We start from the raw sequence: 17,988 nt of genomic DNA on the forward strand, positions 1-17,988 counted from the left end.
ACATGTCAGCATGCTGAACTTCCACCCTTTGGGGAGCTGGAACTCTGAGGATATGGCTGGGCTGCAAGGCAGTACAGTATCAGCATCATACCAAGAGGCGGAACTCCCAATAGTTCTACTATAGCAAGGTGCACTAAAAACCCCTAGAGACCCTGGAATTGCTCTGCTGCATGCACATGTGCCCTTTCCACTTAACAAATTATTTGTGAGGTGCTAAAAGAAACTTAATCTTGTTGTTGCAGGAAGTAGGTTCATTGAGAGGGAGAGTGTAGTGTTTAAAGCAGCATGCAGATATAACAGCCATCATAAGCATCTTGTGAACTTGAGTTGCTCTTGCCTTGTCTTTTTCCTGTGGTAACAGATTCAGTGACAGCACAGAGGCTGAGAAGTGGGTGGGAGTGCTCTGTTGTAGTAAATCTGCTTTTGAAAACATTCCACACAGGCGGGAATAGAGCTGTAAAGAGCTTGGCATCAACGTTGGTGTTTTGTTATTCTGCCTAGATCAGTAGCATGGATGCTTCCCCACGCAATGCTTCTCCAGCCCTGCAAAATGGAGAGAAAGGTCTGTTACTTATTTTTTATAAGCCACCAATAGAAGTGTGTTGTAGCCCTTTTCCTGATGTAACAGGGGAGCTTTTGTCAAATTTGATAAATCACGGAAACAACAAATCCCGATAATGTCACATTTGTTTTTTCTAATGGTAAGATAGAAGTTGGCCATCTGCTTCTAATCTGAAGCTGAATTACTAGTGGTTAGTAAAGTGGCCAACAATGGTTTTCCTTTGAATGTGAGTTTAAAAACTTTCAGAGGCTTTCTAAATAACTGAATAACTACATGGAATTTGGGAAATGCTTTTTGCGTCTTCTGTGATCTGGTTATGGGTGCTGAGACCTCTTACCTGTGAGGCATACTGAGAGTTTGTGGGAGCTGAAGGTAGTAGTTATAAGAATATGCATTTTCTGGAGGTTACGTGCTACATTGATAAGCCTGCCTGGTCCTTTGGTCTGCGTGGCATTACCTGCTTTCTAAGTAAAAACTTCCTGAAAGTAGATCCTGGTTTTAGCTTGTGCAGGGAGCAAACAGTATGACTTCTTACAGCCACGTAAAATGCTTTCTTCTGTCCTTAACTGTCCTTGTACTCTCAGAGGATCGTTTCCTGACGACTTTATCAAGTCAGAGCTCCACAGGCTCGACCCATCTGCAGCTGCCCACTTCTCCAGAGGTTGCATCGGAGCATATGAGTGCCAACACACTCTCCGAACAGGACACAACAAGCAGCTCAGAAGGTATAGTTCAGTTGTGATCTTGTTTTCTTTCTCTTGCTTTTCTGTGCCAAGTGTGCAAGATCCATTTAGGAAATGATAAATCTGCTAACTCTGTGGTCTGTAGTCATCTTTGTGAATTTACAGCTTGAACTTTGATATTGTGATGCAGATGTAACATGTGTCTGTTCCAGATGTGTTTGATGGACACTCACTGGGATCTACAGACAGCCAAGTGAAGGAGAAGTCTACTATGAAAGCTATTTTGGCTAACTTTTTGCCTGGAAATAACTATAACCCCATTCCCTTTCCTTTGTAAGTACTGCATAGTATATATAATGAACAAAATTAGCAACATTGGAAGATTGCAGGCAGAGCCATGCATGCTTCCTTTGCTCAGTGTATAATTTAAGTCATTACTTAAGTTTGCCTCTGAATAAACTAGAGAACTTTGTCAAAGTAGGAAGTTTTCTGTGTCCTTTCTAGGTGATTGTAGTTTACTCACCTTTCTTATGAATGATCTGCCCTTGTGTAAATCCAGTATCAGTTTCTCCTTCTCCTAGCAGGCATGCCTCCTCAGAGCTCTTGTGGGAGATGAAGGGGTGGGGGAAGAGGGGAGAAAGGTGCCTTCTAACTTCATTGCTGCAGGGAGGGAGTGAAAATGCCCTTCCTTAGCAAAGACTTAACTAAAGCTACATGCCTGCATCTTGTTTTTGCTTCCAGACCTCTTCCAAGGGTTGGACTCAAATTGGCATTGTCTGGGTGTAGGTCAGGTTCAATGGCTACTGCATGTGCCCTCAAGTCTCCCTCCCATGTGAAGATGAGCAGGCTGGAAAGTCTTTCAGCTACTTGGTCTGCGTGCTTTGTGCAGTGTTTCTTGTTTGACATGCGCCTAACGTTTGGCACCTGAGTTTAACTTGTGAATCCCACCCCCAGGGTAGAAGCAGAGGCCTTGGGCTCATGAGGTAAAAGCTAAATGACTGGACCCTGCAGATAAGTAAAAGAAAATCGTACAGGAATCCAGGAGGCTTTGGGGAATTTTCTGTGCTTGTTCAGAAAAGAGTCCAGGTTTGTCCCCTAATTTCACTCTGCAGGCTATGCTGCTGGACAATCAAACCAAACTCAGGCAGGTTTTGGTGCCATTAGAAACAGTGGCTGCTAAACAGAAATAGACTCTAACTTGGAGCTGGTCTTCTGGTCTAAGCAGCTTGCTTGAAATGCTGATTGCCCTAACACTCTACCATTTAGAATTAACCACATAGTTATGAATGTGTCTGTTGGGAGAAGCTGATCTGGTGAGCCTTGGTTCTATGCTGAGACTTGCAGCTTGGGAGTGCAGTGATGAGGTCTGGGTTTGACCAAAACTTTTCTTTCCACAAATTTTTATGATCTACTAACAGTCTATGTTGTTTTCATTTAGTGACCCAGATAAGCACTACCTAATGTATGAGCATGAACGTGTACCTATTGCAGTCTGTGAGAAAGAACCAAGCTCCATCATAGCTTTTGCTCTCAGGTACTGGTATGATTTTGCTGTTCATCTGACTACTTTGTACTTTTGCAGCTTTTGTGTTTGAGGAATATTTAAATTTTAATGATAGGGAAGAAGCATGACAGAATTTCTACATTAAGCTGTGTTAGAGTTTCTGCCAGAGCTGGGGTTCTTTCCTTTTTCTGCTGAGATATGAAAATGCAACTGGATTTTGGACTTTTAGTGGAACTCTGGTATGCAAAAATGACTTAGTTGTGTGGTGTTTCTTTTAATGAGATATTACTAGAGAAAGAAGTGCAACTAAGGTTTGCTCAGCCTCTCCAGCTGGAGGAAGTGCAACTGAGTTGGGGAACAACTGTTGGTATTGATATTGTAGTCTATCCCTTGCCTACCTTTGGTCATAGCAGCTCTTGCTACTGCTCAGCTCTCCACACCAGCTGCTTCAGTAAACCTTTGGGTTTCCATGTCATGAGGCAGCAGATTTTTGAAGAAGGGCATTCTTAAATTGTGGGAGGGGGAAAAAATAAGGGGGTATTTTTCCTGCAGTATTGTCTAGAGCAGCTTCTGTTCTAAGAAAACTAAGTTCTAATTACAAGAAAAAATAAAGCAGAGGTTTTTCTACAGTGGTATTTTGTTTCCTGTGGTTGTCTCTGAACTGAATCTTTGGGCTGGTATGGCAGTTTCCCAGAGAACACTTAATTATTTTTGGTTCTGTTCTTTCTTTTCTTTTCTTCTTATTTTTTTTTTTTTTAATTTTTTTTTTAAACTTTCCTTTCCCCATCAGTTGCAAGGAGTACAGAAATGCCCTGGATGAGTTGTCCAAAGCATCTCTGAAGAACAGTTCTGAAGAAGGACTACAATCAAACAGGTTAAATGCAGGAACTACAGTACATAGAGTGAAGACAAAGTGATGGTAGTGAATAAGCCAAAACTAGAATGGGGAAGAACCTTCAAAATATGCCCCTGTTGTTAGGATCTCTGCTTTCTGATGGAATCTGACTCATTCCATATAATCAACACATACTTCAGTATGTGGGTTTCCGTTTCGTGTTAGGGACCATGCTGGCTCCATCACCTAATCCCTTGATTGTGTGCATGATAGGAACACTGGGCCTGCTTACCTTTGCTGTGGTCATGGGTGGAGCCATTGCTATGGACCCTGAGAAGTATTTTTTAGGAAGGCGGAGGAGGACAACTTTGGAGAGTCCCACACCATTTTAAATGGTGTCTTCTTCCCTTAATGTTTAGGCAGGGGGGAGAAAGAAATGTCCAGGCATAAAGCAGTAGTGGTAGGGTGGTAGTAGATAGTGGTAGTAGTAGTAGGGTGGCAGTATGTGTTGGCTCATGACTTCTTTGTTCTTTCTCCTTTCAGCATGTCAGACAGCAAACCCAAGAGCAGCAGCCCTGTCCGCCTGCCTGAGGCTAACATGTGTCCACTTCGCAGTGCAGAGCCAGAACAACGTAAGACCATTTTGCCAAAATCATATCCATGATGCTAATCTCAGCTCAGATGTGAGTCCACTTGGATTCTAGTTCTTGTGGGGAGAAAAGAGCAGCATTCTGAGTTGAAATTGTGACTAGTCTTAGTGTTGACTTAATGTAACACATGAGAAGGATGGGAGTGTGTGGTTTTTTTTGTTTTTTGAAGTCTGTGGCTTTCTCTTTCTCATGAGATCAAACTGTCATCCCCTGATTTAATGTTATTATGTAGTGGACCTAGGGTTGTTCTTGAATCTAGCCTGTTCAGTGGGATATGATGCCTTCTTTTGGCATTGCCTTCTTTAGAGAGATGCAGTTAAATATTTTGAAATGGAGGCATGAAGTTCGTACTGTGTTAAAGACTCTCAGGCTTGGTCTGTGTTTTCAAATGTCTCTGCATTCTAGGATGCTACTCAGAACACTAGATCGTCTCTCTACCTGCATGGACCTTGGTTGCAAATGAGTTGAATGGCATCATTCCTCCAGTTAGAACAATGAATGGGGAAAGTTCATAGGAGTCATGCTTTTATTAAACTGCCAACACCATCCATTGTGGAAATGCCAACACCATCTTTTTCTATTCCTTTTCACTGTAGCAAAGAAACCATCTGGTGTTTTGTCTTTCTTCCGTGGCACGGGAGGGAAGAGCCCAGACCTGTCTTCCCAGAAGAAAGAGACCTTGCGTGGTGCTGACAGTGCTTACTACCAGGTTGGACAGATGGGCAAAGAGGGAGCAGAAAACCAAGGAGCAGAGACTCAAGGTACAAGACTGCAGAGCCCATCTTCTCTCTTGCATTGGTACTTCTCCCAAACCTTATTCATACGTGCAAGGCCCCGAATGCACTCCTGCTCATACTTTTTCAACAATCCAAGGTTACTCAGCATGCATTGAAAATGAATCATTTGGACATCGAATATGGCTTTTTCCTAAGTACATTGCTTTTCTTTGTGATAAGAGAAACAGGATCTTTCAAACCCAAACTATAGGTACATGGAGTAGTCTGGTCTTGAATGCCTTTGGATTGAGTTGACTCTAGTTAAGCAGCCCAGTCTCTCTTTTCTTTCTCACTTGCTGTTTAGTTCTCTTTGTTTCAGCATATGGAAAATGAATGAAGAGAAAGAGAAAGACTGGACTTGTGTCCATAAACAGCAGTGCCCTTGTAGCATATGTATTATATTATACAATTATAGCTATATTTCTAATTCCCTGTGTATAGTTCTCTCTGTATTCTTGGGAAAAAAAAAAAAATATTTTTCTTGTAACATGAGTTTACAAGTAGTACCTAATGTGGCTTGCTCAGTAATAATAGTGAACAGCCCTGACAGAATGGTCCTTTTATGCCTTCAGATGATGGAGATGGAGGAGATGGACAGAAGAAACAGGTGGTGAATCCCCATGTGGAACTCCGTGAGTAGTTGTAAATAAAAACTTAGTCTTAGCTGACAAACTCATTTCTTCATGCACATGTAGTGGAAATCTTGAAGTTAATAACGGTTTTTTCTTTGTATTTGGCATGAAGGAAAAGCAAATCAAGAAAAAAGCAATGCACTTTTTACTTACTGCAATCAATCTCTTTTGCAAAAATACTCCATAAGCTTTTCTTTGATCAATCTTTTGTCCAAACACTTTCCCATGACATATACTGGAAGCTAATCTAGAGGGAGTTGACTTTCCTGTAAATTTTCCATTTAAATCCTGCTGGTTGAAACTTCTGAATTACAATAAGCATGAGTGGGATATTTAGCACAATAATGCTGCTCTAGACATCAGTAAAATCTCAGTGTTGTCTTGGGTAGTCGGTGCATATTGCATGCTGTTGTTGAGAAAAACTCTTTCTTGCAGAGTTCTCGGATGCGAATGCCAAGTTCTACTGCCGGATTTATTATGCTGGGGAGTTTCACAAGATGCGTGAAGTGATCCTGGGGAGCAGTGAAGAGGATTTCATCCGATCCCTCTCTCACTCGATGCCCTGGCAGGCACGAGGTGGCAAATCTGGAGCTGCGTTCTATGTGACTGAGGGTAAATGCAGCTTCTTCCCCCTTTGGATTAGAGGGTATTACTTGTGGATGCCGGTGGTTAGCATGTCGTTTAATCCCTGATAACCTCTGTCCGGAGGGTTGCTGATGCTGAAGTGGCCACTCAGAAGGGAAAATTAAGTGGATTTTTCTGGGGTCTTGAATATCAAATTATTTGTCTCTTTGTACATGCAGGAGAACGAAATGTAGTTCTGTTTTCAGCAGTAGCAGCTAGGAAGGCCAGTTGAACTCTTAGGCAGGCTTCAGAAAACAAAAACTTGAGTATAATTCAAGGAAAACTTGTTACTAAAGACACAGTGTTTCTTACAAACTCACATGCTATAGTTAATCTATTTTTTTTTTTTAAACTGTGGCTGTTTCTAGACTTCTCCGTAAAACAAGTATTGAACAGAGTGGTCTGTAGGCTGTTTCTGTTGTCTGTATAGGAAGCCCATAGAGCTGAAGTAGATCTAGTGTAGGCAGTCTCTTGTCCATGATTTACTAGAAGATAGAAATCCAGGGAGGCTGAAATTCAAAATATGTGAAGTAAAAAGAATCTAGAAATGAGGTTTTGTAGGTAAGGATTTAAGAGAATTGTAGTGCTTTAATTTTTCAAACCATTTCAGCTATGTGACAGTCCTAAAAAAATTTCAAATAGTACATCACTTATTGTATGTAACCCTGTTGCATCTGTCTGATGTTATAACAGATGATAGATTCATCTTGAAGCAAATGCCTCGTCTGGAAGTCCAGTCATTCCTTGACTTTGCTCCACACTACTTCACTTACATCACTAATGCAGTTCAGCAGAAGGTATTAAAAAATGACTTTTATTTTAGGCAGTGTATTTTACAGACTAGTAGAAGTTTCTATTAATCTTTTTCATTTAAATAAAAGAAAATGTTGGCGGTTATGAGTTACACTAATAATGTGTTTTTAAGGTGTAAAGTGGAAATTATGCTTGGGCTTCTAAGCTGTAATACAGAGTCAGAGCAGTAGTGCTTCTAGTATGGGACTGCTGATTGTCTCTACACAGAGATCTTAACCCATGTCTTGTCTTCATTAGAAGCCCACAGCACTGGCTAAAATCCTTGGGGTATATCGAATTGGTTACAAGAACTCTCAAAACAACACTGAAAAGAAGCTGGATCTGCTTGTCATGGAAAACCTTTTCTATGGCAGGAAAATGGCTCAGGTAAGAACAAAGTGTTCTGTGTCCTTGCAGTGCGGTTGTGACTGGGAGAAAGAGCAGGGTCATTTGTGGCCATCTAGGTAACTTTTAACTTTGTGTGCGCTGTCTGCAACTAGCGCCCCTCAAAGCTGACAGTTCAGGCCTCTTTCCTTGGTTCGGGATCCCCAGGAACTTGATGCCTGTATTGGCTAGTTCAGGTAGCTGTTGCGTAGGATTCAGTCTTTAGAAGTCTTGTTTGTCCCTGTATCTCTGGTGTCTGAGAGAAAGCATCACTAACCTGATAAGGAAAGTGTAAAATATTTGTAAAAAGCTTTCAGAGGAACTGACTGGAATTACAGACTAATTTATTTAGAGTGAGAGCCTCACTCAGATGGTGAGTTACTCTGTAGTGTGGGGGGAGTTTGTAAGTTTTTCAACCCACTGTTCTTTCTTGGAACCACTTCAGGTGTGGGACAAGATTCTGAGTTCAGTCTTGTTCTTAGTCAAGGAAAAGCAATCTTTATGAGGTAGTAGAATGAAGATCTTAAAATGACTAGGGGCAAATTCTCTTTAAATAGATATTTGAAACTGAAAAGGAAGTTCAAACGAACATCACTTACAAAACTAGATAGTATCAGCTGTTTCCGCCTTACCTCTCAGTGCCAGACCTCAAACAGGGAATGTTTGTGGGAGGAAGTGGATGGAGGGAATTCTAGATAGATGTAAAGGATGTTGTGGGTTTTCTTTTTGTTTGTCTGTTGTTTAAGTCATGAGGAGAGCTCAGGCACTACAAAACAGAAACCCAGACAGACTGTGGACTCTATTCCACAGAAGTTAGTGAAATCTTGACTGGACAGAAGTTGAACAACCTTCTCCAACAGGGCCTGCTTGAAGCAGGATTTTGGACTGGAGAACTCCAGAGATAATTTCCAGCCTAACTAGTACTTCATGCAGCACCCACCTCCCTCTTCAGTGGCTTTGCTTTTGTCAGCAATTAACTCTGTAGAAACTGGCTGGAAAACTGAGTTTACCTAAACAATATAAAAAGCAGGGACAGCTTTTTTTCTTGTAATTTATACGAAATATTAATGAAATAACTTGCCTAAAACTTGTGAATTGAAGTGGCGGAACTTTCACCCAGGCTTACGTGCTATTCTCCACAAAATGCTTATTGTTAACTGTCTTCCTTCTAAAGAGAAGGAAAGAGTTGCCCTGCTGTGCTGCCTTCTCAAATGTTAGGTACTGAAGTCTTTAACCCAGAAAAATGCAACAAAGTAGTGCTGTTCTCCATTTGCAGGTGTTTGACCTGAAGGGCTCCCTCCGGAATAGAAATGTTAAAACAGACACAGGCAAGGAAACTTGTGATGTAGTCCTGCTGGATGAAAACCTTCTGAAGATGGTTCGGGACAATCCCTTGTACATCCGTTCCCATTGCAAAGCTGTGCTGAAAGCTTCCATACACAGTGATTCCCAGTTCCTCTCCAGCCATCTCATCATTGACTATTCCCTGCTGGTGGGTCGTGATGATACCAACAATGAGCTGGTTGTTGGGATCATTGGTAGGTTGTCTTTTGTATTTTCTTGCTCTCAGATGATGAAACAGTTTTCTTCTGGTTTCGGTGTTCATCGTTCTCTTAGAACTGTGCCACCACCAGAGAGATGTGTGTCAGGAAATCTTATCTTCTCCCTGGTGGAATACCACCCTCACCTCTTACAAGTATTCAAAGTGGAGGCAGGAAGTCATCTCTCCAGGTCTTGTATAGGCTTAGATTAGTATTTGTATTGCTATGAGTATATGTAGGAGGCCTCACAGGTAGTTTAACCTACACTTTGACTGCAGTTGAAGCAGGAAAGGTTATTTGTATGCTTTTATGTGTTTAATCTGTAAACTTTAGTTTAGTCATGTTTACATAGTCTTTTAAATCTTGTGTGGAGGAGGTCTAAGGAGAAACAGTAGTGGTAGTATTGGAAGAGAGAAGTTAAACATCATGGGATCTCTCATGATCATGTAGTCTGACCTGGGTAATACGGGTGGCAATGCAGTAATTACCTTGCTGCATCCTCTGACTTGTGACTGGTAAGTAGAGCCTCATCTTTAGACAGGCAAACTTCTGTAGTATAGAAAACTTAGAGATGAGGCAATATTGCAGGATGTGGAATTGACTCATGGAAACGGTCTTGAAACCCAGCTCAGAAATGCTTCCAGATGAGATCTCAGGACAGGAGGTCTGGATTACTCTTACTGTGATAAAGCTTGCAAGCCATTTCAATAACATTTCTAGTTGAGAATTAAAGTCCCAGCTACAAAGAAAGCTGTTGTTTGTTGCAAGTTTTTATTACTTTCTAGATTTGTAGACTCTTGAATATTGGAGTAAACAGGATGGGTCTACACTGACCATGTGCTTCTCTTGTGTGTGTGGCTTTTTGTTGTCCTATGTCAAGTCTTACCTGATTGAAGAGTATATTTTATATGATATTTAAAGCTACCAGTTCCTTCAGTGTTTAACACAAATATCTGAAGGAACTTGGTGAACACAAATATCTTTAAGAGAGAACATGCCTGCTGTATCAGGCTATCAGAATGTTCTCTAGATGATACCCTGAGAACTTACAAAGTAGTCAAGCTAAATTTTTGTCAGACTGGAACTAAAAACTCTTAGTTTGGATTGTTTGAATTGGAGGTCACTATCTCTACCTATTTTAGGTCCTTATGTGGTAGAGGAAACAAGTAAGTTAGGTCTGTGAAAAGCTTTGAAAACTTTATTCATAGGCTCTGTTGTGTGGGACTCTGGGCCTTGGGGCATGAAGTTGTTAGTGAACGAACTGTTCACTGATATCTGTCCCAAAACACTCTAAGGAATATTTTCAAAGAGTATTCAGATGTTGCAGTGGGGATCCTGCAACACGCATGTATCAAACCAGGAGTCCCGTGGAAAGGAAATATATATGGACAGACAGATTCTTGCTAGATGTTTCAGAGATGTTTATTTCTCCAGCCGCATGGCCGGAGCTCTGCCCAGGAACTGTTCCAGTCACGGGACCAAGGGTCCTTCTGCCCGCGCAGGGAACACAAACCAACCCATGGGAACGAGGCTGAGCAGGGGCAGGGAAACCCCGTGTCTGTGCCCTCAGGGCCCCTCTGCCAGGGCTACATTCAGATAAATGGATAAGTCTTAAGATTGTCAGGCACAGGTGAGATGAAACGTGAATATTTATGGTGGCCTTTTGTAAATTTAGAAACAGTAAATTCAAAATTGTATAGTTACGTTTGTAGTCAAGTGTTAGGAAATAATGACATCCAGTAATGAACAACTGATCTTACTGCAGCTTTAGCTTTGCAGACCAAAGTGTTCATGTGCTTGTTTTGACTGAGCATGCTTTCTCTGGAAGGGGCTTGGAAACAATTCAGAAGTTGTCTTCTTGCTGCCCCCCTCTTCCAATACAGGTCACTGGTGATGTTTCCAGTCCTCCCTATCATGAAGAGGAAGTCACTTGCTTTCTGTTATCAAACCTGCAGGTGGCTGCAATGATGAGAAATACTGGAGAGGTGTCCAAGCCTCAGTGCGTGTAGTGGGGCTTCTGGGATAAGGGTGAGCGAAGTGACCTTTGTAAATGAGCCCTTGACACTCTAACATGGATAAAGACAGACATGCTTGGGCAGCCTGTTCTTGCAGAGACAGGAGGAATTGATTGTGATCTTGCTGGGCTTTTGAGGTACTGTATTCACCCTACTCAAACATAATCAATACTACAGAAAGTGAGGCAAGTGGTAGGGAAAACACTGAAGCTCTGACTCTGAAAGCCTACTGCTTTCCTGCTTGTTTTTGGCGAAATAGATACATTTTAAAACAGTGTTACTTGGATTAAAACAAATGCAACGTATTTGTGTGTGGATTTTTTTTTTTTTTTTATTTGTAACAGACTATATTCGTACTTTTACCTGGGACAAAAAGCTTGAAATGGTGGTAAAGTCAACTGGCATCTTGGGAGGACAAGGTAAGTCCAGAATGAAAGCAAAAATTTTGATCATGTTTCCTTGTTACAAGGAAGCTTTCTGTAACACTGCTAATAAACTCACAGCTTCCCCACCATTCAAATTTGTGACAAATTAAGTTGTCCAGAACAGAGGAAGGAATCATAGAATTCCAGGTTGGAAGGGACTTCAAGGATCATCTGGTCCAACCTTTCTTGGCAAAAGCACAGTCTAGACAAGATGGCTCAGCACCCTGTGCAGCTGAATCTTAAAATTGTGCAGTGCTGGGGAATCCATCACTTCCCTGGTGAGGCTATTCCAATGGCTGATTGTTCTCATTGTGAAAAATTTTCCTTGTGTCCAACTGGAATCTCTCCAGGATAAACTTGTAACCATTACCACTTGTCTTTTCCATGTGAGTCCTTGTAAAAGGGGGATTTCCATCTTCTTTATACCCATCCTTTAAATACAGGAACATAGTGATAAGGTCTCCCCTAAGCCTGAACAAAGCCAGGTCTTGCAGCATTTCCTCATATGGCAGGCTTCCCAGTCCTTGGATCATCTTTGTGGCCCTTCTCTGGACCCTCTTCAGCCTGTTTGCATTTTTTTTGTGTATCAGGGACCAAAACTGAGTCCAATATTCCAAGTGTGACCAGGAAGTAGCACCTCCAGGAGAAGCATAATGCTGGGATACTGAGTGGGATAATGACTTCTTTCTCTCTGCTGGTGATGCCCTTGTTGATGCAGCGCTCAGTCTCCTTCCTGCTGGCTTTCTTTCCCGTGGCAGCAGCAGCAGCACTGTTCACTCACACTGAGCTGCTTGTCCACCAGGATCCTCAGGTCCCTTTCACAGAGCTGCTCCTCAGGGAGATCCCAGCCTGTACTGTGCTCCTGCATTACATTTTCCCAAATGTAAAACCTTATGCTTGTTGTTGAACTTCATAAGGTTCTATCTTGTTGCCTTCAAGTCTGTGTTGTCTGCTGGTATAATCTCATGTGACATCTGTCTCTACTGCAGTATCTTTAGCCCATTTCTGACTGCTCTTGACTCTTACACATTAGGTAAGATGCCCACCGTGGTCTCGCCAGAACTGTACCGGACCAGGTTTTGTGAAGCTATGGACAAGTATTTCCTGATGGTGCCAGACCATTGGACAGGACTGGGCCTGAATTGCTGAGCTAAAGCCCATATTGGGAAAGCACAAGAGGACAATGACATTATAGGCCACTCTGTTCCAGCAGTCTGTCCAGCAGCAAGCAAGAAGATTGCAGTTCCATATCTACACTGACCGTGTGCATCATGTCATGAAGTGTGAAATCTGCTTGTTGCACTTTAATCCTCTCTTGGAGGAAAATAAGCAAACCTGCCTCAGTAAGGATCTAAGCTGAAAGGTACCACTGAACAGCACTGATAAGAGACATCCCTACTGAACTGAGATTTTGTCCAGGTCCTGATGGTGTAGAAGTACATGATCTCTGGAAGTGGTGCACTGCTGAAATGGTGTTGAATATGTGCAGCTCATGTTTTTGTAGCGGATACTTATGAAAATGTGAAATAAACCCCCCCAAGTGTGGATGGGGGAGAGAAGAATGAAGTTAATTCATGAGTTCTACTATTGTTGCAGTGGTCTGTAGTTGACCTGTTTACAATCCATTAATAACTTGTCCTGCTTATGCTCTGTAGTTTTAATTTTTACTGGGTTCTGTAAACTGTATTTTTTTTTTAAGGCAGCTCCACATCCATAATGCCCTATGACTCCATCTTTTATGTTACTGCAGTACAGCTCTGGTTTTCTGTTGTAATATCATTTTAGCTGAATCCCATAAAAATGGGTTGTCGGTCATTAGTATACTGCGACACTCAAAACATATCCCTTTAGTCCTAACCAGTACTTTGATCTGAATGTTACTCAAATTCCTGGAAACAGGGAACCAATATACCCTTTAATTTAACCAGGCTTGATTAATTATAGTTACGAAGCAGATTAACCCTTTCCTTATTAAAGGCAGTAAGTTGCTGGACAAAGTGAAGCATACTGCTTTAGTGACAACTTTCTCCTTAATGCAACCATCATTCCTGGCAGATCGCTTCAAATCCAGTTCAGTTCCCCTTTACTTTCAAGCAATGCATTTACCTCATGGTGAAATTTTGCTGGGAGAATGTTTTTTCTTGCATTAATAACATGATCTTTTTTGTCACTGAGATGAATGTAGTTGTTTCCTGTAAAAAGGAAAACCTGAACTAATGGATAACTTGTATGATGGATAAGATGTGCAGAGATCTGAGAGTCTCTTTGTTGTGACAATAAGCACTTCTTTCCATTTTTTTTTTTTAATTTTTACTCATTTTTGTAGGTGATGAGTTTACTTTTTACTTTCATTATATTATAGGCCAGTAAATAAGAGGAATTTTAATGAGTTTGAAAGGCAAGAATACTGTCCGTTGACTTCCAGTCTCTGATGGAAGTACATCAAATGAACATGGAATCTGGGACAGGTAGCTCTTAGTGATCACTTGCTTATTCTAACCAGTTGCCTGATACTGCCCTCATCACTGTTACTATGGATTGAAATGTGCATTTTATTCACTCCTCCTGTGTTCAGTATTTTCTTCTGCAGCAGATGGTGGTGGCTCTTTAGGACTGACCAACAGTGGGCAACACTGAGAAAGGAAAAGGCCAGCAGCGAGAATTGAGCTGTTTTCTCCAGAACCAACCAGTGCAGCTCTTGTCTGAGCTGCCAGGAGGCGAAGGTCATTTGTGTTGGAAGGAGTCTTCTCCACCCTATTGCAAAACTGTACTAGAGGATGAGCAAAGATGCTGGACTTGAACCAGCAGAAAAGAAAGTGTACTCATTTCCTTAGTACAATGTAATAATTGTTTCTGGGGGTGCAGTGTTGAAGGCTGCAGTGATGTGTGCTGTGGAAAGATGATCCTTGCTTCCTCTACCCAGAATCCCTTCAGACCAACACAGCACATCAGATACAGCTGATCACCTCTGGGATCCATCTTGCCTCTTCTGTTGAAATGTTCTCCCAAGATGCCTAGCTCTGTGTGTGGCCTTGCCTAATGAGGTCAACCAGTCCATCAGCTCAGTGCTACTCTCACTTCTGTGGCCTCTACCTACTGTTTTGGTTTATCAATGTGAAAGAACCTGCTGTGCAGTCTCAGCTGAAGTTTACACATGGTGTTCTCCTTCCTTTCTTGAAGTTTACAGGGAAAAAACTTGATTTTCCTGGCCAGCTAAGGTGACCCAACAGCAGCTAATTATGTTGTTTTCCACCTGTGTCAGTATTGTGGATTGGTGGATGGAGCACAAGTGTGGGCTTGTGTGTCATGGCAGCTGAACTAAGCTAATGTGATATGCTAGCCCAGTCTGTCACCAGTAACCCTTATCCTGGGATGTGTGGCTGCTCTGTACTGCTTGTCTGCCAGAATCCTGAGCAGATGGCTGAAAGCAGCTTGATCATCTGACAATTGCTAATGCTCCTCTGAACGACAGCACGAGGCCCTCAGCACTGTAGAGGTGAGAGAACCTTCCACTGTTTAGCAGCCTATGAACACAGAGTCAGAGATGTGAATTGTGACCTTCTTGGGCTGAAGTTAGAGCAGTTGGAGAGATTTGCAGGAGTGATCTGGAGCTGGCATCAACAGCTAATGCTTGGCCAGGATGTGGCTGATAGACTAGTCCTGACTAGACTGGAGCAAACTACTGGTCATGACTATCACAGTAGCTGCTGTATCAACTGGAGTTGGGTCATCTTTGGTGTCCTGTGATAAAAAGCTGTAAGCATTTCTAGTTCAAATTCCAGCAGTTGAATGGGTCTCCTCAAATGTTCCTTTTTCAGAATAAGAGTTGTCCTGACATTTCAATTGCTACAAAGCTTAATTTTCTCAGAAGGAAAGTGGTACTTCATGTGGAACAGATCTTTGAGAGCTACTTGGGAAGCTGTGTTAGGTCTGTGTCCCTGTAGAATTCCTAAGAATGAACCCTTTGGTCAGAGCTTATTTCTTTCTTTATAACACAGGTTTAGCATATGTGTATGTAAGTAAATCTGCAAACATGAAGAGTGAATTTCTTCAGAGTTACACTGGCTCTTCTGTTGTTTTGATCTGAGGCCTTGAGACAAATGTCTAAATCTTGTCCAAGTCAGAAGCAATGACTTTGAGTCATCAATGTGGACAGCAGAATGCCTTGTAGTGGCCCAGGGACGCATTCTGTCCCCAAAAAGCACATGCAGGACTCTTGCTGGTAGAGGAGTTCTGCTGGGCTCAGGGGAGTTACCTGTGGAGTCTCCTCTGTGAGAATGACCAAAACCAAATGAATTGCTCACTAGTTGGTGACCAGACTAGTCATTATTTAAAGCACTTAATGTACTATAATGTATGCATTTCTATTCTACCTTGGTTCAGCTGTATTTTATAAAATTGATGTACTAAACTATTTGAGAATAACTGCCTTGACTACTTGGAAAATCAAAATGTAATGTATATATATACAAATAAAGTGACTAAAATATACTTGAGTCTGTTCCATGTGTGGAATAGCTAGCTCTCACAGCACCCCATTTTCTTGATGAGAGGCAAGGCTCACAGTGCAGCGATTGCTGTGCTGGAGAGTCCCAGCTTTGTTTGCAGGGTAAGCTGCCTGTCCTGTCTCTGTAGCTTGCAGCTTGTCTCCTCTGATGGAGCAGCACCTCTGGGCAGCTCCCCAGGGCAGTGGCAGTAGAATGTGCAAATAACCTTTCACACAGTTCTGTCTTCTCTGCAGCTGCTTTTCACCCGCAGTGCTGTGTGAGACAGGGATCCAGTTTTGTCCAGCAGATGGTGGTGTGCCTTTGCCCAGTTCTGCCAAGAGGTGGAACACATTCCAGGTATTTCCATAATCTTCTTTTGAGTGGACTAGACAAAGAAAAAATCCAAGGAGGTCTGAAAATAAATGTCTTATCTTGATTATTTCACATTAATTGGTATATAGTAACCTCCTTGCTAAGGCTCAAAATCATTTGTGATTAGTTCTGGGAAGGGGACTTCCTTGTTCCTAGAATATAAAACTCTATCTAAAACTTGAGGATTTTACCTGTATTATGTGCCATCACCATTTTTTGCCAGATGAGTTTGAGTTTTTTATCTGCTGCAGTATGAAACTACATCAGAACCTGTCCTCTCATGGGGGTATGAGCAAGGAAAAGATGGGATACTCAATTCAGGGGCAGTGCTGCCTTCTGCTGGTGTAAAGGTGAGTGGTGGGACTTGAGGGGCTTCTGGCATGAAGCTGCAAAGCACAAATGCAGGGTTATCAGAAGAGTGTTTCTGTATCCCAAGTGGAACTGCCAACACCTGGTAAAGGACTGCTGCCCCTGCTTCAGCTCATCTGGTGCGAGTGCTGGCTATATGTCTGCTGAAATTGCCTCACAGGATATAAAAATTGTAAGAGAAAATACAATCTTAGTGACAGTTCTGTATTGTTTTCCCAGTCTCTAATGTGCTGTGAATCTGCCTCTAGAGAGGTGGAGGACTGAAGTCCCATAATAGCTGAATATGTGCGTTCTCCTAAAAAATTTGGACTCCTGATTTCAGAATCAAATCTGTATCTTTTACTTGCCTAAAATCTTAAAGGCATTTTGTTAAATACTTACATGTACATTGCAATGCTTATTTATTTTTAGCTTGTTAGATCCCTGTGCTCTACTAATGATTCTGCAACAGGCTAACACAAAACCTTATGTTACTACAGCTGTCATTCCCCACGAGCCTTTTTCTGACAGGAGTGACTGGAACAGGGGTACCCCACAGCTGCAAGGGAGTACGCTCATGCTGAAGAACAAAGCACAGTAGGTGGTATTGCCAGAACATCAACTGGCTCTTCTTGGCCCTATGGCTGGCCAGGTACACAGGTACTTCCTGCAAGCTGTTCCAGCCTCGAGCCCGAACACAGCAACGGTGCACTGCAACCAAAGTTCATTCACTGTAGCATGTAACTGAAATAAAAGTCATTCAAGAAATAATGATCCAGTGACCAAAGGTAGGATAATTAAGTGAACATAATTACCAAAAAGAGCATTGAATTACAGTTGAAGAGAGGATGGGAATATAGTAACTTTTCTCCATTGTTTACATAGGATATTTTTCTAATATAGCTTCTGCAAACATGAAACACCCTGGGTATGAAGAAATGAAGTATCCTGGGTATGGGCTTCTGTTACTGGACTGGCTGAGATCATAACTAAACTACCTACCTGGTGAAAAAGTTACATATGTAGGACAGCACAACTGGGATTGCTTGATGTACACATGTGCACATAACAAGAGAAAGAAAATGTTTTCATTTTCTAATAGGATTATAAATATTATTTAAAATACATACTATAGGGAGAAAACTATTTTCTGGAAACAGGTCAGGTCAGCCATATGAATTTCTAGTGGTTGATCTGTAATCAGTTCTGACTGAAGTGTATTCTTGTTCATGTGTCTGTTAGCACGGTAGAAAAAAAAAGAATAATGTAACTTCGTGTGACTCCATAGCAGCCTATAACATGCACAAATTGTATCTTCTTCATGTTAGTTTGAGCTGCCTTATGGAAAAACAATATTC

The 17,988-nt window shown here is 41.8% G+C and overlaps 1 protein-coding gene across 6 annotated transcripts in view; it reads left to right on the plus strand.

Moving 5' to 3' along the window:
* PIKFYVE (phosphoinositide kinase, FYVE-type zinc finger containing) overlaps window positions 1-12,820 on the plus strand; it is a 62,819-nt gene extending 49,999 nt beyond the window's left edge. For 4 of the 6 annotated variants that reach the window (XM_008634705.2, XM_017735598.1, XM_017735601.1 and 1 more), the window contains 14 exons: window positions 502-562; window positions 1,147-1,287; window positions 1,458-1,578; window positions 2,684-2,779; window positions 3,540-3,623; window positions 4,128-4,216; window positions 4,831-4,995; window positions 5,583-5,642; window positions 6,078-6,254; window positions 6,960-7,063; window positions 7,317-7,445; window positions 8,719-8,980; window positions 11,343-11,417; window positions 12,457-12,820. In XM_008634705.2, coding sequence (XP_008632927.1) covers window positions 502-562; window positions 1,147-1,287; window positions 1,458-1,578; window positions 2,684-2,779; window positions 3,540-3,623; window positions 4,128-4,216; window positions 4,831-4,995; window positions 5,583-5,642; window positions 6,078-6,254; window positions 6,960-7,063; window positions 7,317-7,445; window positions 8,719-8,980; window positions 11,343-11,417; window positions 12,457-12,572 — 1,680 coding nt within the window. In that variant the 3' untranslated portion in view covers window positions 12,573-12,820. The other 2 variants (XM_017735603.1, XM_017735602.1) reach the window with 2 other exon arrangements.
* The last annotated feature ends 5,168 nt before the right edge of the window (window positions 12,821-17,988 follow it).

This window comes from Corvus brachyrhynchos, unplaced genomic scaffold (genome assembly GCF_000691975.1).
Source record: "Corvus brachyrhynchos isolate BGI_N302 unplaced genomic scaffold, ASM69197v1 scaffold255, whole genome shotgun sequence".
NCBI classification, from domain to species: domain Eukaryota; kingdom Metazoa; phylum Chordata; class Aves; order Passeriformes; family Corvidae; genus Corvus; species Corvus brachyrhynchos.